This window comes from Adiantum capillus-veneris, chromosome 9 (assembly GCF_014529385.1).
Source record: "Adiantum capillus-veneris isolate H3 chromosome 9, ASM1452938v2, whole genome shotgun sequence".
NCBI classification, from domain to species: Eukaryota; Viridiplantae; Streptophyta; class Polypodiopsida; order Polypodiales; family Pteridaceae; genus Adiantum; species Adiantum capillus-veneris.
In genome coordinates this window covers 3,285,256-3,311,825 of record NC_140939.1, presented here as the reverse complement: position 1 = coordinate 3,311,825, position 26,570 = coordinate 3,285,256, and the positions used below count along the sequence as shown (strand labels likewise).

The 26,570-nt window shown below is 43.9% G+C and overlaps 1 protein-coding gene across 1 annotated transcript; it reads left to right on the top strand.

The window, feature by feature from the left end:
- Positions 1 to 475: 475 nt before the first annotated feature.
- LOC147450044 (uncharacterized) lies at positions 476 to 19,991 on the top strand. Its single transcript, XM_086519396.1, has 7 exons — positions 476 to 679; positions 18,663 to 18,758; positions 18,836 to 18,900; positions 18,965 to 18,970; positions 19,111 to 19,225; positions 19,303 to 19,377; positions 19,474 to 19,991. The coding sequence occupies exons 1-7, from the start codon at positions 533 to 535 to the stop codon at positions 19,636 to 19,638; spliced, it is 669 nt and encodes a 222-aa protein (XP_086375522.1). The 5' UTR covers positions 476 to 532; the 3' UTR covers positions 19,639 to 19,991.
- Positions 19,992 to 26,570: the final 6,579 nt, after the last annotated feature.

The window sequence follows — 26,570 nt, the reverse complement described above, 5'->3', positions numbered from 1 at the left end:
TTACGAAGCTCAGAAAAGTGCTCGACGAACTTCCTGTCTAGAATGTCATCTCTTGGAACGCACTTTCTCTCTCTCTCTCTCTCTCTCTCTCTCTCTCTCTCCCCCCCCCCCCCCCCAACAGCAATAAATGTGTTAAGACAGAACTAGAAGTATTAATCTGCTTCAAACTGTCATCTTCGTATCTGCTCCTACGCACTGCACACTACAACGCAACTAACGAAGCACTCTAGTTTTAATCAAAGAAACATAAAGATGGGATGATACCCAAACACATTTCCAGCTATGATGACATAGGCCAAAGGTGTCTCTATTATTTGCAAGCTGCACTTTACGCCCGGAATAGACAAATTAGTCATTGACCAATGCATCAAAATCCTTTACACTACCACTGAAATCGAATCCTGATTACTAATATTAATTTCCTCTTATATGGACAACCTTCAAAACAAGTTATTCTTACTTGGCAACGATTTAAATTCATCCGTCGCACACAAATTCGAACCTCCTCCTATTCGCATTTCTGCGGAGAAAGATGGCTATGGCTGGGCGATCCAAGGGTTTTCAGTACATGCGGCGTGCACTTCCGTCTTCGTGCCACACTGGTCAGAGTTTAGTTGCAGAGCAATGTTTGGAGACACAGCGAAATTCGGGAGGAACTTATGGTCTCTTTTCACCTTGGGTATTCATTTCCAAGCTGTGTCTTTGTCTGGTTTAATTTTTCAGCAGCTGATGGTAGTCTGCCTGGTGCTACACTAGAAATTGGGCACCCTCATTTGACTGCTTGCCTTCGAACACCTATTGAGTCGACTTAGGGTGGCTCATAGCATAAAATGAATTCCTTTGTTCGCTTCTTGTTAGTGTAGATGAACAGTCAGCTGTGAGTAGCCCTGGCTGCAGAATTTTGCTTCGTTAAAAGTGGTCTCCGAGTTGTGTGCTGGGGATGCTGGTAATGTTTTCTCTTTCTTGGTGGTTTGCTATGTCCTTGTCGGTGTAGATGAACAGTCAGCCGTGAACTATTGGAGTTATGAGCGGTCTCTGAGTTGTGTTTTGGGGATGCTGGTAATGTTTGGTCTTTCTCCGTTCACTCTGTTGGTAAAGATTTAAACATGCACGGTTCAGTAGTTAAAGCACCTTCGTTGCTTTTGTGGATCCATCACACGTTGCCCTCTCTTAGGGACCTGTTCACTCTTCGTAGATTGATTGAATTGCAAAAACTTGATGCCAAGGTGCAAGGAGGATTGTCTCTGGTCATAGTTATTTCTTTAGTTTATGAACATACTGAACGTACTCACAAAAACTTCTGAATAAAATGTTTATTGAGAAATCTGCACCAAAGCTTTATCACAATTCATCTTCAGCCAATCGCACTGTTAGGTTTTGGAGGTCATCGGGATCTGCAGAGGGGTTGTTGCACATGTGTCACAAACGGGAGTGGACACGAACAATTAATAGGCTGAAATTAGATTGAATCTAACAGAGAGAAAAGGGAGAAGAATGACACAGTATTGGGGACTAGAAGATGAGCTAGTTCCCCCCCTTAGAGAGAATCTTTATTAATGGGGGGAAATTTTTACAAGCAAAAGAACAGGAGTAAACCCCTCCGCTCTAGATCTCAGACTCGATGGTAGTCTCCTCATCGAGCCTCCTGCCCATTTGGGAACTGGAGAGGCTAGCTCTCAGCATAATAATCCTCCGGTTTGCTCTTAAAGCACGAGATTTGCAAACATTATCAGATTCCGTTTCCGAAATCCCTTGAGCATAGACCGAAGCCCCCCTGTGCAGCTCTCAGAGGTAGAGTACGTGCGAAACACAAACATAGTAGCAAACACTGGTAGAACTCATACACAAATCATTACCTATTGCGCTTGGCATGGAAAATAACATTCGATCACAAACTCGTCGCGTGAATGTTCGGTATAGTTGTAGTATATTCTCCTTGGACTCTTCTCACAGTAGGGGCATCTTGAATCTGGGACCACAGATGCCAGAAGTGGGGGGCGTGAGCTTGCCTTTAGAGGCTCGGGAGCTGGCAGAATTAGTGGTTAGTAGGGGGCTGAAATAGGGTGAGTGGCTGGCTGCTGAAAATAGGGAAAAAGGAGACGATTTTGTTAGATTTAGCAGCCAGGAAGGGGGTACCTAGTGAGCGCCCAGTTTTGGTTTTTTTTAAATAAAAGTAGATAGGCTACTCAATTATTAAGTTTGTGGCCAGGCAAATTCAAAAATGGTTTGAACCTGTTCAAAATTCAGTAAAACTTATGAGGAAAACAATGCTTACACAGCCACATCCCAGCGTAGCAGTCATGGTACGGGATTGGACGTTAAATACGTCGTGTACAATACGCGTACTAGACGTATTTTAGAGAATCAAAAATAAAATGTCAATTTTATTAGATATGATACTTTAATAAGGACAAATGAAGCGGGTTATGCACCTTTTCAAAGACTCTTCAATGTTTAATCATAGCATACATAAACAAACACCATGAAGCTCTAAAGCCTACTTAATCAACTAGCAAAAGACATTAGAATAGAATACGTTTTGAGAAAAAAAATGCTAGATTAGAAAACGTTATGAGACATGTTGTACGCTTCAATAGGGGACGTCCCATATTTTAAATAAAATACTCGTATTATAGCTACTTGCATCCCAAGCATCCTTGGATGCAATCTCATGCCCAAATGCAATGCAGACATAGACTCCTTTAGGAGGAAGCATAGGCTTAAGCACTCAAAAAGCAACTTGGTTTTTAGAAAGCATCGGCATTTCTTCAAAGCTTGTCAGAACCAATCTTCATTCATGTGCTTGCATCTTACGTGCAACTCATACTCGATTCGGGTTTTCTTCTCAGACCATTGAATATTCCCTAACCAATGCTCTAGGTACCCATCCTATGATGCATCGAGAATATCCATTACTCAGCTCTCCAACCAAACTTACAGAACAACTCTTGAGCAATGCTTTATGGCACCCATCAGAGCTTCGAGGAAGCTAGGGAACTGTCAAACAGGTGTTCTGGTGTATTTTAGAGGTTTAAAACAAAGAATTCAACGTGTTGTATTTTGTCACCAAGTTTAATATTTGTCAAGCAATGTACACTTCTATTGCATTGATGATTGAATCCGTATGTACATGTGAGGTGCTAGCTCGAGCATCACCCCTCTTTTGAGCACGTTGAGTTGGGGAGTACGTGGGTTGTAAACCAAAAGCTTCAAGGTAAAGTTGCAATACATTTGGTGACGCTAGCGGTTCATTCTCTTCCATCCACTTTGCATTCTTAGGTGGATAGTTCTTGAACTTTACCAAATAACGTATTGCAGCTTTTCCCTTAACTTTTCTTTCTTTATGTGCCAAAATTTTCTCAGCTATCACCATCTCATCAAGTTCCTAAGTTCATGTTGATTTTCATCTGGCATATCTTTCGGCACATCACCCACAAAAGGTCTTAGAAGACTCACATGAAATGCATTATGAATCTTCCAATTGTCAGGCAATTTTAGCATATATGCAACATCGCTGATCTTGTCAAGTACTTGAAAAGGCCCATAGTAGCGTATTTTGAGCTTGGGAAACAACCTTCCTTGCTCTTCATCTTCTTTAATCTTGCCTTTTCAAATTGCAGAAGGAACCAATCACCATGTGAAACAAGAGTTCATGTCGGTGACAATTAGCAACCCTTTTCTGCTTTGCCTGAGTCTTCTCCAATGCAAGCTTAATTTTCTTATACATTTCATCCATATTTTTTACATATCGATCTGCTTCAAAAAATCCTTTGTGTGCGAAATGGGAAGAACTTTTTTTCCACCTTCAACAATTTCAAAGGGTGCCTTGCCTATTGACGAATGCATTGCCTTGTTGTATGCATACTCAAGCATGGGTACATATTGTTCCCACTCACCCTTTGTCACAAACGGGAGTGCACACGAATAATCAACAACCGGAAATAAGTAAACTTTCAACTAAAAGAGTCCAGGGAGAAGATTGACACAGTATTTGGGACCAGAAGATGGGCTGGTCCCTCCCCTTAAAGAGAATCTTTATTAGGGAGAATCTTTTTTTACAAGCACAAGAACCGGAGTGACCTCTTTGTTCGAGATTTTCCAATCCGATGGTCAATTTCCTTCCCGTGCGGGAGTATTCCGAGAGGCGAGCTCTCAATTCTGTTTTCGCCTGTTCCTAGAGCGTAAAAGCTCTAGAGACCATTCCCGATTCCGTTCCCGGAATCTCTGAGCATAGGCTGAGGCCTCGTTGCTCCTTCTCCGTGAGGGAAGTACCTACAAAAGCACAAGCACGAAACAACAACGCGAATCGCAAATTCACAATTGACACCTGTCGCTTCGAGTACGCGAGAGCGAATTCCGAGTGTTGGCCTCTTTCGATCACTTGCAGATTCTGGCGGTGGTTCTCCTTGGCTGCTATCGCTGGTGCCAAAACTAGGCTTGAGAGAGAGGGTACGCTGCTTTTGTAGGCTCCCGCACCCCCTGAAGTAATAGCCGGTGCGGAGCCGGCGAGAATAGGGGAGCAATAATAGCGCTAGAGAAAGGGAGGTTGGGGGTTGTTTTTGGCAACGCTGGAAGAGGGAGAAATCGTACGTTGCCTTCTATTGCAGCCAATGCAGGTTATTTTATTAGTTTCTTGCGTTTATTTAAGTGTTGCCCACTTATGAAGTGGGCGATCGATCACTTTTATTAAAAAAAGGTGAACCTGGACAAAACTTAAAAATATTCAGTGAGTTGAAAATTGGTGCTATACGAACACATTCCAGGCGTCCCTAGATGCAGTACACACGCACAGATGCTATGCAGACACAGATTCCTCGCAAGAAAGCATCTGCCTTTCTCGCGAATGTTCCACTTTTTTGTAAAAAGCTTCTCAAAAACTATCTTTATTCTTTTGCTTGCGTCTTTACGCGTATTCCATTTCCCAGTTAGGGTTTCTTGCAAGACCAACGGAATATTCCCTTTTTGATGCTCCCGTCACCCATCACGTGACGCATCAGGAATATCCGTTTTCGCGGTCTCTCCTACCGAACTAATGGTACAACCCCTTCGTGATGCTTAATGTCACCCATCATATGACACATCAGAGTTGTCCGTACCTGATGGCTTTTTAATAATTCCAGTAGATCTACAATTCCCAAACTTACGGTTCAAGTGCACACATTTAAATATCTTAATTTCAATAAAAAGAAATTACTCGAGAAAATAAGAAAATAGTTCATTTAGCAACACCCTTATTGTCTGACACATAGCATTTAAGCAGATCTAAGACAAAAAATTAGTGGATGAAATGAGGATGAAAATTTAAGGGTTGCCCATGTTTTCAAACAACCCTCTTAAGAACAATCTTGTCATGCTAGGAAAGAAATTACAACACTAAATTCTCTGTTTTTGGCCTCTAATTTGTGCCAAAACACATGTTCGGTGATTCCCTAGTTTCCCCAAAGCTCCTGGGCTTGTAGGCATCAAAATTGACCAAAACCTAAACCTGCAAAAAATAACAGCAAGCTGTAATTCTCTGTTTTTCGTTCCGATTTGCGTGCCGATCACTCCCGTGGGTAGCCCTCGGGCTCCCGCGCGTGTATGGTTACTTGCCCCTTTGATTTAGACAAGATTTCTGGCAAGAAATCTCTTCAAATCGTCCTGTTAGCGCGTGTACCTACGTCGAATCAGTGATTAGCTGATTCGATACCTGTGCAAGAGGCTCTTGCCTTGGCAATCCAGCATAGAATCCGCACAACTAAACATAATAAATGAGTAGTCCTTGAGTTGGGCATCACGAATATGTATTCAAAAGGGGGGAGAGATGCACGAGAGCGGAATCATCGTGCTACATAAGACAGGAGAAGGCAAGCTTTTCATTAAAGCTGTGATCACCCGCACCCACTACTCACACGCACTGTGTTCACAATGAGCTCAAATCAGCCCTCCCTCTCTCTCTCTCTCTCTCTCTCTCTCTCTTTCTCTCTCTCTTCCGAATCGATTTTGGGCGCCCTCCTTGCTGAGTTATTCTTATGGAGCTTGTAGATGTGTCCAGTGTCCAGTTTGCCCATTTGGTTTAATTTCCTAGTACCCACCAACTTATGAAGTCTCGTCGAGCGGCCTAAATGACTTTAATTGAGCCTAGCCACCCTTTTACCAGTTGGATTTCAGTGCCGATCGGCCCAACTATCTCATGTCTGCTTGGCCTTGACTCTTTCGAGTGCAACTCTTGGCGATCGGCCGCTTCACACTGGCCATGCAATGTCTGAGCGTTTGTGATTTCAAAAAGAGGGTCCCAAAAATCAAATAAAAATCAAGGGAAGGAAACAACAAATAAAGTTAGTGTTTGTCATAGTCTCGTGACACTTTTCACTTGTCCGACATTTGGCTTTTCATTTGTCTGACCTTCAATCCCTTAACTTATAAAAAGAAGGGTGCCCCACTTTCAGGGCTGATTTGTGTTATGCGCCTCACTCTTTAGGGCTGATTTCTTGATAGGGCTTATTTGTGACATTTGGAGGATACCACTCGTTATATTCCACTTGAGCTCGAATTGGTTTTTAATATAAGGGTCAAGGATCTCGAAAGACTTCTTAGCATGAGTATTTGATCATTTGGAAGCATTGATCTGAGGCGAGCGCTACTTGGAATTGGTACGCTCATTGAAGAGTCGTTTCCCTGCTTCATAACCGAGGATATTGCTGAGGACAACAATAAAAAATAAGGAGAAAAGAGTTATGTCCCCAGACATCAAGATGGGTCCGGCTGTAAGGTGCAGCGTTGAACTTTGCTCAAGATGAGTGCTCCGAACTTTGCTCAAGGTTCCTTTTACTTACGGGAGGGAGAGCCTTTCGTTCCTTTAGTGAGAGAGTGCAATGGACACAAACAAAGTGGATACTGAGAGAGAGAGAGAGAGAGAGAGAGAGAGAGAGAGAGAGAGAGAGAGAGAGAGAGAGAGAGAGAGAGAATACGACACCAGAATGTTGTCAAACCCTCCTTCGAAGGCCCCACTCTCTATGGTGAGAGCGCTCTACTATTGATTGCACAAATCTCTACAATGCTTTGGACTTGCCAACGATGTCGACGATGACGAGGACGACGACAAGACAGGCTGAAATCTGAAAACTCTAATGGCTGAAATTTGCAAATCTTTATCTGCTGAATTCAGACTCTATGCCAGTGATGATGGCGATGACGACGATGCAATGATGACGCGCTGAAAACGCAGATGCTGAAATCTGCGTATTCCGGGTTGAAACTACAAACTTCGATGGATCTGACCGTGCGGCGAGGATCGGCTATGGGAAGGTGAGATCTGCGAGGTTCGGGACTTGTTCTGCTGTGTCTAAGTGTTGAAAACTGAAACCGTTGGTGCTTCTTGGGATTCCGTCGCGGTGAATCTGCAAAACGCTGAAGTGTTATGTTGACGCAAAAACGCTAGGGCTGAAAATCGTCTGCTGCGGTGGGAATCTGCTAACGCTAGGGAACCTGCTGAGTTGCTGTCGCCAGGGCTGATTTGCTGTGCAAAAACGCCAAGGCTTGTGTGTGTGATGAAAACGCTACGTCCTTGCTTCTGATGCAAAAATGCTAGGCCTGCTGGGGGTCCTGCGGAGAAGGTGCTTGTTGAACAGAGTTCCTGCTGCCTCTTCTGCGGGAAATGCTAGCGCTAGGGTTTCTTTATGTACTTGCTTTCTAAAATTGCCCTACCTAGTTTTCAACAAAAGTCACTTAAAAATAATAAGTGAAAATTGGCTAAAATAGGGAAAATAGGTCTAGGCACTGTAAAAATGCTCCTGATGGGTTCTGATGTAAATTTGATGATCATGCTGTGTGCAACCAGAGGATACGCATCTAATTTAAGTGCTTGGACATGCACGGTCTGCAAACAGACTCACAAAAGTGCCAAAACACTTCCTATTCTAGATTGACTGAACTGGACTAAACCCTTGTCATGAAGTAGCTTGTCCTCTCGTACACGTAGGGTTAGATGTGTCATGTGACATTCCCTCCTTTTCAAAGTGAGGTACTGGTACCGAACTGTATGGCGTCGAGGGAGATCGCCAACAGTGTTTGGAATCCTGGAAAGGACTCGTTGCCGGCCCACTCTGATGGGTGGGTCGTGCGATACTTAAACTTCATAAAGGTCTGCAACGCTTGCTTCTTTGGGCCGCGCCGAAAGCGACACAAAGTCTTCTGTGGCTCCTTCAATGCTTCAACTTCGTCTATAGTCATGCGTCTACCTTTTTCAAGAATCTCAGAGAATGAAAATTCTTGAAACCACTTCCAACACAAAAACATGAACACACCCATTCCATGTAAAGTGACTAGAAAAATACTATTCTTCTGTAGAGCCTGTGCATGCAATGTAGATGAACATAGAGACGGAGTGCCAAACCGTTCATCAAACACACACAAACAATGGGGTTGAATCTTGACTTTTTGATCGAAATCAATCAACTGTGGCAAAACACAATGGAAATGCCTATGCTTGATGCTCAATCTTTCTTGTGCTCTTTCTACGATTGTGTCGTGCCAAGAAAGAGACATGGAATGTGACTTCCTTGAATGCATACTTTTCAGCTTTTCATTACATCCCTGTTCATTCATGAGTGCATCGTGCTCAGCACAATGTCATGCCTGTGAAAAGGGATCACATAAGGACGGTGACTAAAGTACAGGAAAGCATCATGAATGAAACACTCGAACAATGCGTGTTGACTAATCATTCGAACACATAATACTTCCTGTGGGGGTTCTCTGGACCTCAACTCGAGAGCCAAGATCGGTGCTTCGTGATGGATAGAATCTTCCTGTGAGGGTTCTTTGGACCTCGATTCGAGAGCCAAGATCGGTTCTTCGTGATCGCTCGAATCTACAACAAGGTTAGCTTCGCTAGAAAAAGCATCAACTAAACCATCATCCTTGTGAACAATCACATCTTTTTCCTGCAAATCATCATGCTTGTGAGTAACCACATCTTGATCATGCAAATCATCATGCTTATCATTATCATGCAAATCATGTGTGTTACTGTACAGGGTTGTCTACGTTCGACGTACGGGACGTTCCGTATGTTCCGTACTGTACCGTACCGTACGACTCGTACGTTCTGTACATGTGTCGTCCAGTTTTTTTATTATAATAATAATTTTAATAATAATAATTATATATATATATATTTAAAATAAATAATGTTATTTTAGCGGGGGCAATTTTTGATGTGGGAATGTTTTGCAGCATTTGAACAAGAGCCCAATGGTTGCATTGGCTCAAACAACCATGACCTATGTGCGACGAGGCTCGGGTAGCGGATCTACTATGGCCGCCACCACTTTGGAGATCATGATTCTTCTTTCTTCGGACATTGCCGTTTCTAATGTCTATGGATAGATCTTTCATGATTTTTGATGTGGGAATGTTTTGCAGCATTTGAACAAGAGCCCAATGGCTGCATTGGCTCAAACAACCATGACCTATGTGCGATGAGGCTCGGGTAGCGGATCTACTATGGCCGCCACCACTTTGGAGATCATGATTCTTCTTTCTTCGGACATTGCCGTTTCTAATGTCCATGGATAGATCTTTCATGTTCTAACTTGTAAGACTTAAGTTACAAGTATTTAGCACTAAGCAGTGTTAGAAAAAAACCGGGGTCTAGTGTATTTTAACCGACTGAAATTATAAAATCCCGGTTAGATTTTGAGCTTGCCTTTAAGAAAACCGGCAAATTTACACAAGTTTTAGTGTAATTACCGGCAAAAGCTTCAAATTTTGACTTGAAAACCGGGAGAATTTCAAGTTTTCCCTTATTTTTATCGGTTAGGAAAAATGTTTTTATCTAGCCCTGGTACTACCAAGTACTAAGGTCGATGTCATGACTCATATGATCTATCATGTGTAAGACGCATGATTTTTTTTTGCATCGTACGTTACGTCACCGTACGTCTAATTTTTTTTAGTTCGATTAGTACCGCACGTCTTCGTACGTGTACCCGTCGTACGTGACCGTACGTGTCAACTATGTGTGTGTCATGCTGTGGAAAAGAAGAGACTGAGTGAGTCTCCTTTTCCGGATTCTTTGCAATCTTTGCCTACACATTAGAAAAGAGTCGAAACAACTCTTGCATGTGTTGCGCTCTCTGTTCGGCCGCCAAGCGCGCTTGCTCATGCTCACGTTTTATGGCTGCCATTCTTTCTTCGTACAGACGATCAATTGCTGCCTTTCTTGCTTCGCGTTCTAACTTCCTTGCTTCACGTTCTAACTTCCTGTCCATCATCATCTTGTCGAAAAGCTCCATAGGAGTTAGTGCAATTCTCGGCGTAGATGGGGAAGGGGGAGGGTCGGAAAAACCTCCTAGTGGGGAAACTCTTCTTCGCCACTCCCATGCGCATCACCTCCATGCAAAGTATCCATTCCGCTTTGAGTAATGACCATACACTGAAGTCTTGGGTTCTTAAGTTCACGAGGAACTTGGGTTCTTGTGGGTCTTGGGTTCTTGAGTTCTTGAGGTTCTTAAGGGTCTTGAGGTTATTCTTTAGCTTTGCAATCTGTGTTAGAGAAGGATCTTCTCTTCACCCGAGCTCTTCTCTTTCCCGCGGGCGCACCCCTTGGTGGCCTTGCGCTCACACCAAGGTTGCTTTTTCCCACCTCACTTCGATTGGCCGGCCATTAAGTGCACGGTCCGCTCTTAATGAGTGAAAAGAGAAACAAGGGGAGGCTGGACAAGCCCTTTTTTTCTTGGGTTTCCTGTCACTCTTCAAAAACACGATTAGGAATTGACACGCCCAAGAGGACTTGGGTTACGTGCGACCTCAACAAGCAAAAAAAAGTTGTTGTGGTTCTTTCCTTGAGTGATACAGAATACTGCCAAAGCTCTGATACCAATGTAAGGTGCAATGGAAGTGAATGTTGAACTTTGCTCAAGATGAGTGCTCCGAACTGTGCTCAAGGTTCCTTTTACTTATGGAAGGGAGAGCCTTCCGTTCCTTTAGTGAGAGAGTGCAATGGACACAAACAAAGTGGTGAACACTGTGAATGAAGGTGCTGAGATTGAGAAATAGAGAGAGAAGAGAATACGACACCAGAATGTTGTCAAACCCTCCTCCAAAGGCCCCACTCTCTATGGCGAGAGCGGTCTACTTTTGATTGCACAAATCTCTACAATGCTTTGGACTTGCCGACGATGTCGATGACGACGACGAGACAGGCTGAAATCTGAAAACACTAATGGCTGAAATTTGCAAATCTTTATCTGCTAAATTCTAACTCTATGCTAAATTCTAACTCTATGTCGGCGACGACGACGACGACGCGCTGAAAACGTAGATGCTGAAATCTGCGTATTTCAGGCTGAAACGGGAAACTTCGATGGATCTGACCGTGCGGCGAGGATCGGCTGCGGGAAGGTGAGGTCTGCGAGGTTCGGGACTAGTTCTATTGTGTCTAAGTGCTGAAAACTGAAAACGCTGGTGGTGCTTGGGATTCCGTCGCGGTGAATCTGCAAAACGCTGAAGTGTTATGTTGACGCAAAAATGCTAGGGCTGAGAATCCTCTGCTGCGGTGGGAATTTGCTAACGCTAGGGAACCTGCCGAGTTGTTGTCGCCAGGGCTGATTTGCTGTGCAAAAACGCCAAGGCTTGTGTGTGATGAAAACGCTAGGTCCTTGTTTTTGATGCAAAAACGCTAGGCCTGTTGGGGGTCCTGCTGAGAAGGTGCTTGTTGAACCGAGTTCTTGCTGCCTCTTCTGCCAGAAATGCTAGCGCTAGGGTTTCTTTATGTACTTGCTTTCTAAAATTGCCCTACCTAGTTTCCAACAAAAGTCACTTAAAATAATAAGTGAAAATTGGCTAAAATAGGGAAAATAGGTCTAGGCACTTAAAAAATGCTCCTGATGGGTTCTGATGTAAATTTGATGATCATGCTGTGTGCAACCAAAGGATATGCATCTTATCTAAGTGCTTGGACATGCACGGTCTGCGAACAGACTCACAAAAGTGCCAAAACACTTCCTATTCTAGATTGACTGAAATGGATTGAACCCTTGTCATGAAGTAGCTTGTCCACGTACACATAGGGTTAGATGTGTCACGTGACACCGGCCAAGTGTGAACATGGCCCCATGGTTAGGGCGATCAAGGAATCCTATAAATAGGACCTTGGGTTCATTTGTGAGCCATTTTGTGTGACCACCACACTTGGACTCTAGGCCCTTGGTAGCTCTACCCACACACCCCTATTGGTGTGGGTTTGGTGGTATGGGACACTAGCCCTTGCGGTAGAGCTGCAGGCTCCCAAGCTCGGGGTGAGCAAGTATGGCTCTATGACTGGGAGGTGAGTTTGATGTCCGCTCTCTATGCTTGCCTTTGTGGGAGCATGGCTTGTGTCATGTCATGTGTGCAAGATGGATCCGACTAGAGACTAACCAACCACCAGCTGCCTGACCCAGCCCTGATGCTCCATGACCCCGAAAGAAATGGGAAAATATAACGGAAACGGGAAATAGGGCAACGAAGGCCCCGAGGGCCGGAGGAAAAATCTCCAATGGCTAGGGAATAGATATCCCTTACCAGGAGGAAGATACATGGCTTCGGAAAGAGCTAAAACCTTGAGCTAAACATAACTAGACACATCTCGAAATGAGAAACCTACCTCACACTGGCCGTGCACAGCCACAAAACAACCCTCACTCCCTAACACCAGTCTCTAGGAGAAATTGGGACCGATTGGATGAATCTAGATTGATGCCATACTCTAACATCCCCTCTCAGCTCTTGGAAAGGAAGAGCAATTTGCAAGTGTAAACAGAGGGTTTTGTGGACGAGGATATCCGCTGAAAGTAAATCCAGCTCTACCAAGGCGCAAGATCTCCTCTACTCAACTGACTCACAAATCGCACAACCAACATCTGCAGAAAGTACGACTGCTGACCGCTCTAAGAGAATGCATCAAAAGTGAGGGTAAAGGCATCGACTACTAGTATCTAGATCATTTCAAACTCTCAAGTGCTCCACCCTCGAGGAAAGAGTTGGAAATGTGCACCTCCACATGCTAGAATCTCCAAGGTGCTGCGGGAAGTCGAAATGTCTGTTCTTGAATGGTACAGTCTCTAGGGATCAATGTGGAAGACAAGGCATAAGAACTATTGCTCGGATGTATGAAGAAGAGTTACCGTCACACCATAAATGTGAAAGAAGCAGCAGCCGCCGAAGTGGATCAAGAAGAAAAACATCCGCCAAGATACTAATTGCATTGTGGGCTAAAGCACACCATCCAAAGCCACAAGGAATGGGCAAGCAAACCAAGGACTAGAAGACAAGGCATAGTTATCCGGAACGGGAAATCGGACCGGGGAACGACAACATGCATGAAATGTCATTCCTTGTTTTTAATACTCACGTCTGAAACACGGAACGGGAAATTGGGATGGGAACGGGAACCTGAAAATGGCCATTCTCTGTAACTATGAGACAAAGTGCATGGTACTCCGATAAATGGAGAGCAAAAGTTGATTGAAGATAATAACCTGGAAATCCCCTTTGAAAGAGAAGTATCTTCAAAAGTATCCCCTAAGGTAACAACTAACGCAACTCCACGTTGGAACAGAGAAAACGTTTTTACTAAAAGCTCAAGAGCTAAAGCTGAGAAGGTAGGAAGCCCCCTTCCCGCTCAATCCTGGGAAAAGAGAATAAGTATCACCGGGAAGAAGAATCTGAGACAACCTGAAGTAAAAGTGCTTCCTCTGTAACTGAATAGCGGAACTTGAATCTCATTGAACTTGAGACTCAAAGAGAATTACACCATCAATAAACTCGGATTGCTAAGGATAGGAAGACCTGAAAGGTCGGCACATGAGGATCGTGCTTGCCAAAGAAGCCATTGCGGTCCAGAAAAGGACCTAGCTACTCAAGCAAACTCCTTGATATCAAACCATACAATCTAATGCAATATGCCAAACTCCATACAGACTCAGGAGAGCACACATACTCCCACTGTTGTAACTTGCTTCCTTAAAATTTTCACCAAGACTGTCCTTTCTACTTGTGCTAAAGGGAATATACCCACCATTGAACTGTGCAATCAATATCCAATACACAACATGACACCAATACTCAAGGGAAGAGTAAAGGAACGACCTAGGGAATTGCAACATGCCCATGAATAATGCTGGGGCTGATCTGTAACATGGCAAAAGAAACACTAGGGAAAGAACTTGCGATGCGTGCCAATCGTGGCCAGATCTGCACACCCCAAGGACTATCCCCAAGGTTGGAGGCATGTATGGAAGAAGCATCCAAACGTTTGTTGACTGCGGGAGTAGGAACAAGATGTCCCTACCAACTGTTGACACTGCATGCAAAATTGTCATCTCGAAAAATCTGATGTCAATCATCAAGAATACCGCCCCAAAAGAGATCACAAACCTATCCCACTAATGGTACTGACAAGCTCACAAAAGGGCAAAGGGGTGACCAAATCTGTAGAGCTACACTACCATTGGGCCTTGGGGAAGAGAGAAGATAGAGATAAATAGCCATGCAAAAAAACGAGATGCCGGACAGACAAGGTGGCGCTGCATGTGGGGAGAAGCCGCCATCTGGGAGAATGAAGTTGGCAAGGAGGAGGGGTGGCGCCAGCTGTTGGAAAAGGAGCAGGTCTCCAGTTGCATGGGGACAGAGAAGCACAACCCAGGAGGAGCCAGCGCTGCCCATGCCAGTTGGGGGGCTCGCAATAAGGCTGAGGGCTGCCAATTGAATCAGAAAAGGGAGCCTTGAAAGAGGTAAAGGCCGCAGGTGGCCGCCAGGAGGAAGACGTCCATGGTCTGGAGTAGCGCAAAAGGGGCTGCATGGTAGCGCAGCTTGTGGTCGGAACAAAAGGGAGTTGCATAGAGATGTGTGGACCAGTTGCACAGAGAGCAAGGAGGGCCGCCTGGAAGTGAAGAGGGTGCACTATATGCAGATAATGCGCCGCCAAGGGGTGGCAGTAGGAGGAGGAGCAGGAGGGCCATTCCCGTGAGCAAGGGAGGCCGTCAGAGGTGGCGGGGATTGGAGCCGTGAACAGGTGCGGGGAGCAAGGAGTAGGAGGGGCGCAAGGCTGTTTGGTGTTGCATCTTGGAGAGCGCGTAGCTTGACCAACCTGGGGTTAAGAGCAACTGCAAGGCAGATAAAAAGGAAGGAAAAGCTGAGCGCTGCATGGGAGCGGCCAATTTGTGGGGCTGAAACAAAGAGCAAGTGGAGCCGCTATATGGAGAGGTGCCGCCAAGCGTGTGGAAGAAAGAGAAGTCACCAAAGGCAAGAGTTGTAGTCGTTGGATGTGAAGAAGGGGAAGGCCGCCAGTACGGGTTGCCAATAGCCGAGGAGCGGTACCAGGTTGCACCAAGGCACGCAGTTGACAGTCGCCATCATTGTATTTGATTGTGTTTATGTGATACATAGTTGGTTTGTGTTTTTTGTCAAGTTTGCCGTCAATTTCATCTGCGTCTCATCTTTTGCCATATGCCCGTGGTAGCGGTGGCTCCGGGACTGTGTGTGAGAGAGAGAGAGAGGGAGGGAGATTGGTGAACTATTATGGGTGCGGTCGAGGCATGTGTGGCCTCCTGATGTGAGCGTGTTCACCGTTGGTGATGGTATGATGTGGATTAGTGGTGCTGAGGTGTTTATGTGTGAGTGTGCAACCAGTGGTGTTCAAAGGCGAGTGTGTGCAATTGCAGTTTGCAGATTGTGTATCGGTGTGTATGATTCTGTGTGGTTAGGGGTGCGGGTTAATTCCTGGGCTATAGAGAGGCAAGTTTGGATGTGCTGGGTTTGTTCCCCCTTTCCAACGTGAGGTGGGAAAAAAGCAACCTTGGTGTGAGTGTGTAAGGTGCAGCGGAATGAATGTTTGAAATTTGCTCAAGATGAGTACTCCGAACTGTGCTCAAGGTTCCTTTTGTTCTTATGGAAGGGAGAGCCTTCCATTCTTAATGAGAGAGTGCAATGATCATAAACAAAGTGAATGGACACTGTGCGTGCAAGTGTATGAGACTGAGAGATAGAGAGAGAAGAGAATACGACACCAAAGACGTTGTAAAACCCTCCTCTGAAGGCCCCACTCTCGTCAGTGAGAGTGGTCTACTATTGATTGCACAAACTGGTACAAAGTGAATGCATGTGACTGATGCAAGTCTAGGCTAGGTCGATGACGACGACGGGGATGGTGAGACCGATGCTATGGCTGAATTTTGCTACTCTTTATCTGCTGTCCAAAAACGTTGATAGGCTGAATTCTGCTGCGGCTGAAAACGCAAGAGAAAACGCTGCCTTTGCTGGTCTTTATGGCTGAAAACTGCAGGTATTTGGGGCTGAAATCTGATGGGATCAAAAACGCTGTTGTGGGCTGCTTCTTGCGGGCTGAAATCTGTGGGTCTGTATGGTGGTCAAGGCTGAAATCTGTTGTTGCTTATCTTGCTGAAAAACGCCAGCCAAAAGGGAGCGATTTGGGTCTATGAAAAACTCTCAGGCTGGGGTCGAAGCCTTGATGACAAACGCCAGCAAGGGCTAGGGGATGCTGATGAAAAACGCTAGGGAAGTCTTTCTGCTTGGAGGGAAACGCCACCAAGGGAGGTTCTTGCTGAGAAGTTACCTGTTGAGCGATGGAGCTCCTGCTGCCTCTTTTGCCAATTAGTGCTAGTGTAGGTTTGCTTATATACAAACTTACTCAATTTGCCCTACCTACTTTCCAACAAAAGTCACTTAAAAATAATAAGTGAAAAATGTCAAAAATAGGAAAAATAGGTTAAATGCACTAGAAAATTCCCCTGAAGAATTTTGATGGATTCTGATGGGAATGCTTATGATCATGCTGTGTGCAACCAGAGGATATGCATCTGCACTAAGCGTTTGGACATGCACAGTCTGCGAACAGACTCACAAAAGTGCCAGAACACTTCTAAATCTAGACTGGCTGGACTGACTGAACCCTTGTCGTGCTATAGCTTGTGACTTGTCCACGGACACATAGGGTTGGATGTGTTATGTGACAGAGTGCAAGGCCACCAAGGGGTGCGCCCACGGAAAAGAGCAGAACTCGGGTGAAGAGAAGATCCTTCTCTAACACAGATTGCAAGCGAAAGAAGAACCTCAAGAACCTCAAGAACCCAAGAACCTCAAGACCCTCAAGAACCCAAGACCCACAAGCACCCAAGTTCCTCGTGAACTTAAGAACCCAAGACTTCAAGTGTATGGTCATCACGCGAAGCGGAATGGATACTTTGCATGGAGGTGGTGAGCATGGGAGTGGTGAAGAAGAGTTTTGCCCACCAGGAGGTTTTCCCGACCCTCCTCCTTCCCTATCTATGCCACGAGTTTTACCGAATCCTATGGAGGCTTTGGTCAAATCGATGATGAAAATGATGGCACAACAAGAAGCAAATCGTGTTGCCTTGGAGCGTGAGCGTGATCGAGCGCGCTTGGAGGCCGAAGAAAGACAGGCAGAGTGTGCGACACAGAGTGAACGATGCATGCAAGAGTTTGTACGACATGTTCTCGCCTCGAAGTCTAAGCCAGCCAAAGATGTTGGTAGCTCATCAAGTGGCGCAAGCCGAGATTCGGACTCTAACAACCCAGTCACAGAGAAGTTGACTTTCAATAAGTATGATGGTAAGATGGATGCTACTGTTATTCATTCTTGGTTGTGTCAATTTAATGCTTATTTTGCGCACAACTAAGAAGACAGGCAATAGCAAGGTTTTGACGGTAGCCATGTACCTTGTCGGTGATGCCATTAATTGGTGCCACGCATAGCAAGAGGCACAGTTAGCCGTACACCTAGAGGAAGCCGAGGATAGCGTACCCCTTTCTTTCAATTGGGCCGACTTCCAAGACAAGCTCAAGGCGCGGTTTATGCCACCTCAGTACCTTGCACGATTGAAGGACGATTGGCACGCTCTCAAGCGAAATGGTATGCCAGTTATGTCTTTCTCTAATTGTGTTTTGCAGCTCGGCACTCAATTACGCAAATCGGATGCGGAGCGCAAGGAGGCATTCCTTAATGGATTGGACGAGTATATCAAGTTTGATGTGCCTTGATGTGTTGTTTACAGTTCGACAAGCTGCTTTCGATAGGAAATTTCTCGTGTCTCCTCCTGCAGGATGTGATATGCTTTTGGGCATTAGATGGTTTCGGGAGCATAACCCTCTCATTGATTGGGATGCCAACACTCTCACATTAATTGCCAAGACTGACTCACCCATCATCATTCGTGCTGAGGAGGGTTTGCATTCTTTGCCTCTCATTTCTCATGTGCAGGTAAAGCGTGAACTACGACGAGGAGCACAAGCGGCATTCATTTATGCTGCTCCAGTTTCCCAGAGCATCCAGGCTCCAGACAAGTATTCAGATTTGTTTACCAAGTTTAAGAATCTCTTTTTGCAGGATGATCTTCCACCCCGTTATATACACATACATACATACATACATACATACATACATTTGGGAGTAGTGTGGTATTTCGACAATGTCTGTCACTCGTACATTGAGACGGCAGCGCACTGAGAGATGCATAAGCATGGACTGCAATGAAGATTTAACCTTATTTGTTTTACAAGGACACTCAGAAGTAAGGTTTTTGTTATAATGCAGGAAATGACCTCATTACCTTATTTGTTTTACAAGGACACTCAGAAGTAAGGTTTTTGTTATAATGCAGGAAATGACCTCATCTTTTGGGCGAGATGGATTTTCTTTAATGCAAATACGGGGTATGAAGGCTGCTCCCAAGCTGATGGAAGTCATTCTCACAACGGTATTTTTCTGGTAAAAGTTACACATGTTTACAGATGCAAGGTCAAAAGAGGTTTCTGTATGGGTGTTATCTTGTAGGACATCAGCAACGTTGGGAAGGCTGGAAATGTTGTGAAAGTTGCAAAAGGATATGCCCGAAACATGTTGATCCCCCAGCTCCTCGCGTTGCCTAAGCTTGACAAATATGTGGACATTGTTCGCAAGCAGCTTGAGGTGAGCATACAGTAGTCGTCTGTGAATACACTTTGTTTGATGCCCTTACTGAATACCAATGAGGAAAGATTCTTATAAAGGGGCCTTGTGAAAGTGCCACTACCATGTGTTTATTGTTGGTACTTTTTGTGATAAGGCAGTGAAGTGGATCATCCAGAAGAGGAGATAGTGGAGGAGGTAGTAGAGACACAGACTGAGGAACAGAGATTGAAAGAACTAAATACAGTGTTACACCGCTTGGATACACAGCGTGTGGTATTTTTCTTTTCTGAAAATATGTTTTTCCCGTGTCGTTTATATACTGTGTGTTAGGGTTTGAATTCTTGTGCTAGGTGGTTAGAAGGCACACTCCCTGTCAAAGTAATGCGTTGCGAAAGCATGTCACACCAGCGGATCTTGTCGCTGAGGTAAGGTTTTGTTTTTTGTTCCCCTGTTTTATGGTACCCACCCAGAAGGCTTATGATGTATGCACACACATTTGCCTCAACTGCCATATCATGCAGGTGAGAATGCAACAGAAAGTACAAATCGAGGAGATTAATCTTGAAATGACATTGATGCTACAGACATTGGGCGACTATGAGATCCCCATGTGGCTGCCAAAAACTGTACAAGTCCCAGGTGGAAAAGCTAAGATCTTGCTCAAAGTGAAAGTAAGGAGGCCATAACATAAGCTTTTTGCTCATGCGCGCATCTCTCTTTATAATATAATGGGGTGACGGCCTAGGAGTTGCTTTTGGGACAATCATCAGTCCTATTTAGTGCTTACCTGCCCCATCATTTTCTAGATGCAGTAGAGTCTTGTCATTTCTGCTTCATTTGGAAAGGGATGTGGTTGCTGTCTTTATATCATGCGAACTTGTCATTTTTTCATGAAATGCCATGACACAGTGGTGAGAAACTAAGAAAGTCAATTCCCATGTATGTGGTGAGCTACAATTATAAGTTAGCAAATCAGTATTCAATACGGTTTTTCTCCCTATTGATTTCAGATTTAAGCATGGTTCAAATGATTTAACTAGTCGTCGAGCCAGGGAATGCTGATTTGTTTCTTCACAGAGATTCCATTTTATGGAGGAGTCGCCAACTTGCCAAGCTCTATGTGATCTCTCAAGTGAGCCCATGGGTCTTTGAACTGCCATCTCCATTATTGTGTTTTGCATTGTGAGAGAGAGAGAGAGAGTTTTCATGATAATTGCATGAATAGAAACTCAGTAAATTCAGAACTGTGGGGTATGATTTTTGAGAGAGATCGGACCGCCAGCCTTTGCCAATTGTTGACTCTAATTCGGGACAGACTTTAGGGGGTAAAGATTGTATCTAGGGATGCTCATTGGATCTTGTCTATGCATCTTATGTCATATGCAAGAACTCAAAAAGTTATAAGTTCAATGATCAGGTTGTCTGCACACGTCATATTAGTCCGTGTGAAATGAAGATTGACTAGAAACTAAGGAGGAAATTGCGCATCAAGAAATATTGGAAGTTTAGGAGCATGAGACGTCTACTTGTATACCAAATAGCAAGGGCTAAACATCTCATCATCGTAAATGCAAACAATTTGTATTAAAGACAAGGTCACAAGATATCACATATTTAACTCTGAAACAATTGGCTAAGCACTTGAATAAAAACCAATGCCACATTAAGAGAAACTTTATTACTTGGTGAGCATAAGAAGATTTTCCTAAACAAGACCAGGGGGTTAAGCCACTTGGCTCAATGCCCATCCTCCATTAGGAATTTAATCCAAGGGTTGCGTCCGCCTTCCCCAGCACCTTGAAAAGCAAGCCGCCGCAGTCATTGAAAATCCTTGTTGAAAAGCATGCCGTTGCAATCATTGAAACACCAGTGCAAACCCAGCGCCAGACTTAGAGCTCTCACGATCAAGATTGCATGGGGGATCTGCAAGAACGATCTCAATCTCCTACCTTCAACTTGAAGCACAGATATGAGATAACATCTCTCTCTCTCTCTCTCTCTCTCTCTCCAAGGCTGGCATCTTAATTAAGTAGTTACGTGCTCGTGTTTCATGACTAAACATGATCCAACCAGCAGAGAAAAAGGTTGCTGCGCTAGCCAATACTGGTGGCTTAAACGTTACCACAGTAGGGGTCTTCTTTGTTGATCATGACAAAATCGACCAATTGTTTTGGGTCAAAGTACATGAAGCCCTAGTTGTAACATTCCTTCCAAGGCAGGTATTGCACCCATGCTACATTACTGCTTGCGCCATAGAGTGAGGAGGAATGCCATATGGGCCATCGGAGCCTTGCCTAATAGCGCCTCCACAGAGGGTCTCTGTCATGAGGCCACGCGCGCAAGGAAGTTTGCAAAGAGCTAGCGAGCTTGCAGTTCTTAGAGGAAAGCCTCATCATGAGCAAGGGCACCATAGGGCCCCACAACAATGCCTCAGCATGCAACCAAAGAAATAATCAAACTCGTTAAGTCGAGTGAAGCAAGGCGGAAAGCCAAGGGGTGATAATGTAGTAGCGCTGCCATGCGGAGACCCACCTGCACCCTGTGTGGCCATCAGAGATTTGAGAGAGAGAGAGAGAGAGAGAGAGAGAGAGTGGATGTCGGAGCATGGTGCGAGGTGGGAAGAGAGAGAGAGAGAGAGAGAGAGAGAGAATGAATTGTTATATTAAACGTCTTCAAAAGGCCAAAATGACTTATGGGACCAAACTGATACAATACTTGTGGATCTAATCCAATGTTTCCAATGTTTGGGTACAAAAATAAAATGAAGTAAAGTAAAAGACTAAAATTATCGCATTGAAATCACCATCATCATCATCCATGCACGAGGATGCTCGGCATCGAGCGTTGTCCGAGAAAGTATTGCATCAGTCGTTGAAGAGCTTTGTCAATGTCCTCTATAAATAGTCGTACTACGTGTTTCCCATGTCGTGCTAGAATAGTCCTAATTCCTTGATGGAGCCTCTGTCGAAGTCGTGGTTGCCCCCATAGATGTGGGCTTCTAGCTCTCCCGAGCTCAGTGGCTCTGTCCACTAATATACCTCTAGTAGAAGTGGGCTCCGAAGTCTGCTGTGAAGCATGTTCATCTGGTTGCCGAGTCCCTGCTCAAAAGAAGTTAGCGATCTCCCTCTGTGAATGTCTCCCATTGCCTGGTCTCCTCAAGAGACTCTCCCTGTGTTTGCATAGCTCTAACAAAAACAACACGAGGCATCTCTGATCCTGATATCTCACGACTCTAGTCAACGGTCCAAAGCCCTCTCTAGTTAGACAATGAAAGCGGCCTCGTATCTCAATAGTATACCGGACAATGACATATCTGTGTGTGTGTGTGTGTGTGTGTGAGAGAGAGAGAGAGAGAGAGAGAGAGAGAGAGAGAGAGAGACCTCGTATTTGCTGCAGGAAAGATGGTTGCACAGTAAAGTAGGGAGAGGGGACTGGAAGGAGAGAGGTTCGAAAGGGAAGGCCCTTCCTTCGTCTGAACGCCCCTGATGATCTTTCACAAGTTGAGTAGGTGCCCAAGAGCAGCACCATGTTGAGCAAAAAGGTGCTGCACTTTTGCTTCTTTGTATTCATAGGCACTCCACTCCCTCGCTCCCTCCCTCTCTCTCTTCCCAGATCCCTTCCTTCTACGTGCGCTCACTCCCTAATGCTTCCTTTCACATGGTCCCTCCTCCTTAAGGCTTAGCTTAACACCTTTTTTCCCAAGGTGAAGAGGAAAGTATCAAACCTGAATTGCCTATATTTAACACTAGGCCTAAACAATGCTAAAATTTGCCAATATTTACTTGATGAGAGAAAGGCTCTTTTTCCTTAGACAAACTAAAAAGAAAAGCCCCAAGGAGAGCACTCCGGCCGCTCCCATGAACATAACCCTACGATTGGAAAGACCCCTAGAGTTCCCGAGGACAGACCCTATGCGTGATAGCATGCTATTGCATGGCCGATGAATTGCATAATCGAGAAGAAGCCCTGCCTGGTCTACAAGGAGAAAGCGCACCGCAAATAGAAAGCTGGCTACAACATAAGGTAGGACAAGAAGTTGACGGCTGAGAAGAGGGAGATAGTGCAATTTTAGCAAGGAAAAGTCTACCGAAAAGCTCCCATAACTCTTTATGTACTAGACCTTTGATATAGAACATAAAATTAGATCTGTTTCTCTTTAAGTTTAATCAATATGCTACATCTCTTGTATTTATCTTAATGCGTGTTTTGTGTCTGGAAGAGAGAACATCTATTCGCAACACTGGACGCTTCAATTGCTCAAAGGCGACTCTAAATTGGACTACACTATAAGGTTCGTTATCTGCATCCAACTCCCCATGACTATGCGTTTTCTTGGTGCAACACATAAACGCTACGGGGCAGGGCATGACTTCCATTTCTTATACTTTTTGGAGAGACCACAGTGCCAGCTCTCAACCATACTTTTGTATGGCACTTTTGCATGACGTGCACTACATACTTTGCAATTTTGATATGTGACGTTCCATTGCATGACATAATCTTTAACTATTCACATTCCTTTCTTGTAGCTTGACTCAAATATCATGTTGTAGAGTTGACGATTGAAAATTGCTAGTACAACATTGCAGGTCAGTAAAGCACTTCATTTCATGTTGCAGTTCATTAACGCTTTGTCCATTCATTTGTTACTTGGTGAGCCAAAGGGTCTTTCTGGGCTATCTAGATACAAAAGCCATCACGTGGCAAAAAAAGAACCGTTGTGAAATAAGAAACGTTGCCATAAAAAGCTACCAACTAACTAAATAAAAGCACCAGGTTCAAAGCAGTTCGGTGCTTTTTTTGCAGATAGTAGTTCAGAGCAATTCAAAGTTTTCTCTACAGGTTTGTCTCTCGCTGAGCGGCAGAGAGAGAGAGAGAGAGAGAGAGAGAGAGAGAGAGAGAGAGAGAGAGAGAGAGAGAGAGTGAAATCACAAGGTGGTTGCACGCTAGAGCAAGAAATGAGGGTGCTTACCAAAAACCTCAATACCAAGAGGTTTACCAAGAGTTCACATAGAACCATATTTGCGAGAGAGAGAGAGAGAGAGAGAGAGAGAGAGAGAGAGAGAGAGAGAGAGAGAGAGAGAGAGAGAGAGAGAGAGAGGTGGGGAGAGATATTGAGATGCTTGTAGAGAATTTGTGAGGAGCGAGGGAAAGGTGTCCGGTAATGAACTCCAACAGTTTCTTGTTGGAATTCATTACCGCTTTATCCATTTGCTTGTTTTAGAATTCTGCACAGTACTCTATTTGGTTAGGTTTACTTGGATTAGAAGTATACATTTGATGTCGATCAAGATCTGCACATGTAAATTAAGCACGCAATTCCTTGCAATTTCATTTAAACCAACAACATGCTAATTTCTAATATCAATCTCTATTTATCTCTATTAAACATGCACCTAACTTTGTATTCTCTTATAACCAAAAACATAATAATAGTTTTAAAATGTTTTTCTACTTCTCTTCAATACTCAACTAGCTCTCCCAAAAATCATCCCTATAATCTTTATTAATTGTGCCGCCGTTCTCAAATTATTCATGGTTTTTTTTCCTATAAATCTCAATTTGCAAATCTCCTGGTATATTCTACAGATGTTATATAGCAAGGCCCACCAAACAAGACTAGTTCAAAGAAACAAATTTGAGAGCAAAAGTAGTTGAAAAAGCGTGTGGAATAAAAGTCGACTCATGTCAAGAGGCAAGTAAAGTTTAGTGAGCTCAAACACCATAAAGACATCTTGAGAGAGAGGCTTTGCACTATGAGAATTACACCTTGCAAGTGTGTCATGATTATTTCATTGAGAACGGTTCAATTCAAGTCACATCCATTAAGTAAAGCACCGACGAATATGTTCAAATGGAAAGGTAGTAATGTACTTGCATTTTGTGTCAAAAATTGATTCCAAAGCATCTATATACATAACAATCATCCAAACCTCGTAAGAGTGGAAATTTAGAGGTCAACACATGTGTGTCAAAGTTTTACAATAAGGGTTCATACGATCATGATCAATGCATTATGTGCTTGCATGGCTTGTCCACAAAGAAAAAAGAAAAACCGTACATGTGTATGTTTAGAGGTGACACTGTTGTCACCTAGATATTATAAACTGTTGTGATTGTGCCCTTTCCCCGTGTACTTTTTTCCTCCTCCAATATTGAAGGGTTGCGATATGCTTCTCCTCTAGTGTTGAAGGGGTATATTTGCTTCTTCTCTAGTATAGAAGCGTCACTTTTCTTTTGAATTTACAATTCATTGTTTGGGAGGAATTCATTACCTTCATGTTTTCACAAATAGTGGTGTCATGATGATTTTGCTGCAAAATGGTACATCTCATGAGCACCCACAAGTTTGACAGAGGTACCTAAGTCATTTTCATCCTCCTCTATGATGATAATTCTAGAAAGTCCTATGTGACCCGTTATGTCATCACTATCGAAATATCCATTGTATCTATCCCTACGATCATCACGCTCTTTGTGAGTCATTTGATCATTATCCGTGTGGCTACGATCCCTTCTGTAGACATCCTCTCTATCATGGTTCCTTCGTCTTTCATACTTTGTTTCCTATCCATCATGTCATCCTCAATCTCCATCAATCATGTCTAATACGATATCCATCATCACCCCTTCTGCAACTTCAATGTATCTATTAGTGCAATCATCATGCTCTTTGTGAGTCCTTCAATCATTATCCTTTTGGTGATGATCCCTTTTATATTCATCTTCCTGTCATGGTTCTACATTGTTCTTGCTATGTGAGTCCTTCGATCATTATTCTTGTGGCTACGATCTCTTTTATATTCATCCTCTTTGCCATGGTCTCTTCATGTGCTAAATCTTCAGTCATGTCAACAATGTCTACCACAATCTTCATCATCGTGTAGATCATGTCTACTACGATCTCCATCATCATCTCTTATGTGACTTGATTGTATCTATCCCTGCAATCATCATGCTCTGTGTGAGTCCTTGGATCATTATCCCTTTGATTACAATCCATTCTATAATCATCCTCTGTGTCATGGTCCTACGCTTTCTTTCTCTTTAACTCCTATCCCTTTGGCTATGATCACTTCTATATTCATCCTCTTCATCACGGTCTCTTGATTTTTCATACCTTCTCTCATGCCGATCATGTCTACCGCAATCTCCATCATCTTTATGATCATGTCTACCCTTTATCATCTCTTCTACGACTTCATTGTATCTATCCCTGCAGGCATCATGCTCTCTGTGAATCCTTCAATCATTATTACCCTTGTAGCTAGGATCCCTTCTATATTCATCCTCTTTGGCATAGTCATGAACATTAGCCTTTGTGTTTTTCCCTTGTCATACCAATCGGCCATCATCCTTTTCCACCTCTATTTGTGCAAAATTTTCAAAAAAAGAGAAATTCATAGCCGGCCTAGTTTCCATACTCAAGGTAAAAGTAGAGATGGGTGCACCTGCCACCTTTGATGCTGACAAAACTAGGCTACCACCAAAGGTGTACATGTCACCTTTGATGTGGAAAAAACTAGGACTACCATGAAGTATAGGAAACTCAAGTGCATTCAAGGAGAGCTTTGATCCTAGACCTAAAGAGACAACACAATCATCAACTTCTAAGGAG

What these genes read in the sequence shown, in the direction of transcription:
- LOC147450044 (XM_086519396.1), top strand. Translation starts at nt 533, where the DNA reads ATGGCTATGGCTGGGCGATCCAAGGGTTTTCAGTACATGCGGCGTGCA. An exon ending in ATGGTCTCTTTTCACCTTGG is followed by an intron (nt 680 to 18,662) that starts GTATTCATTTCC and finishes GTTATAATGCAG; the next exon opens with GAAATGACCTCATCTTTTGG. An exon ending in TGGAAGTCATTCTCACAACG is followed by an intron (nt 18,759 to 18,835) that starts GTATTTTTCTGG and finishes GTTATCTTGTAG; the next exon opens with GACATCAGCAACGTTGGGAA.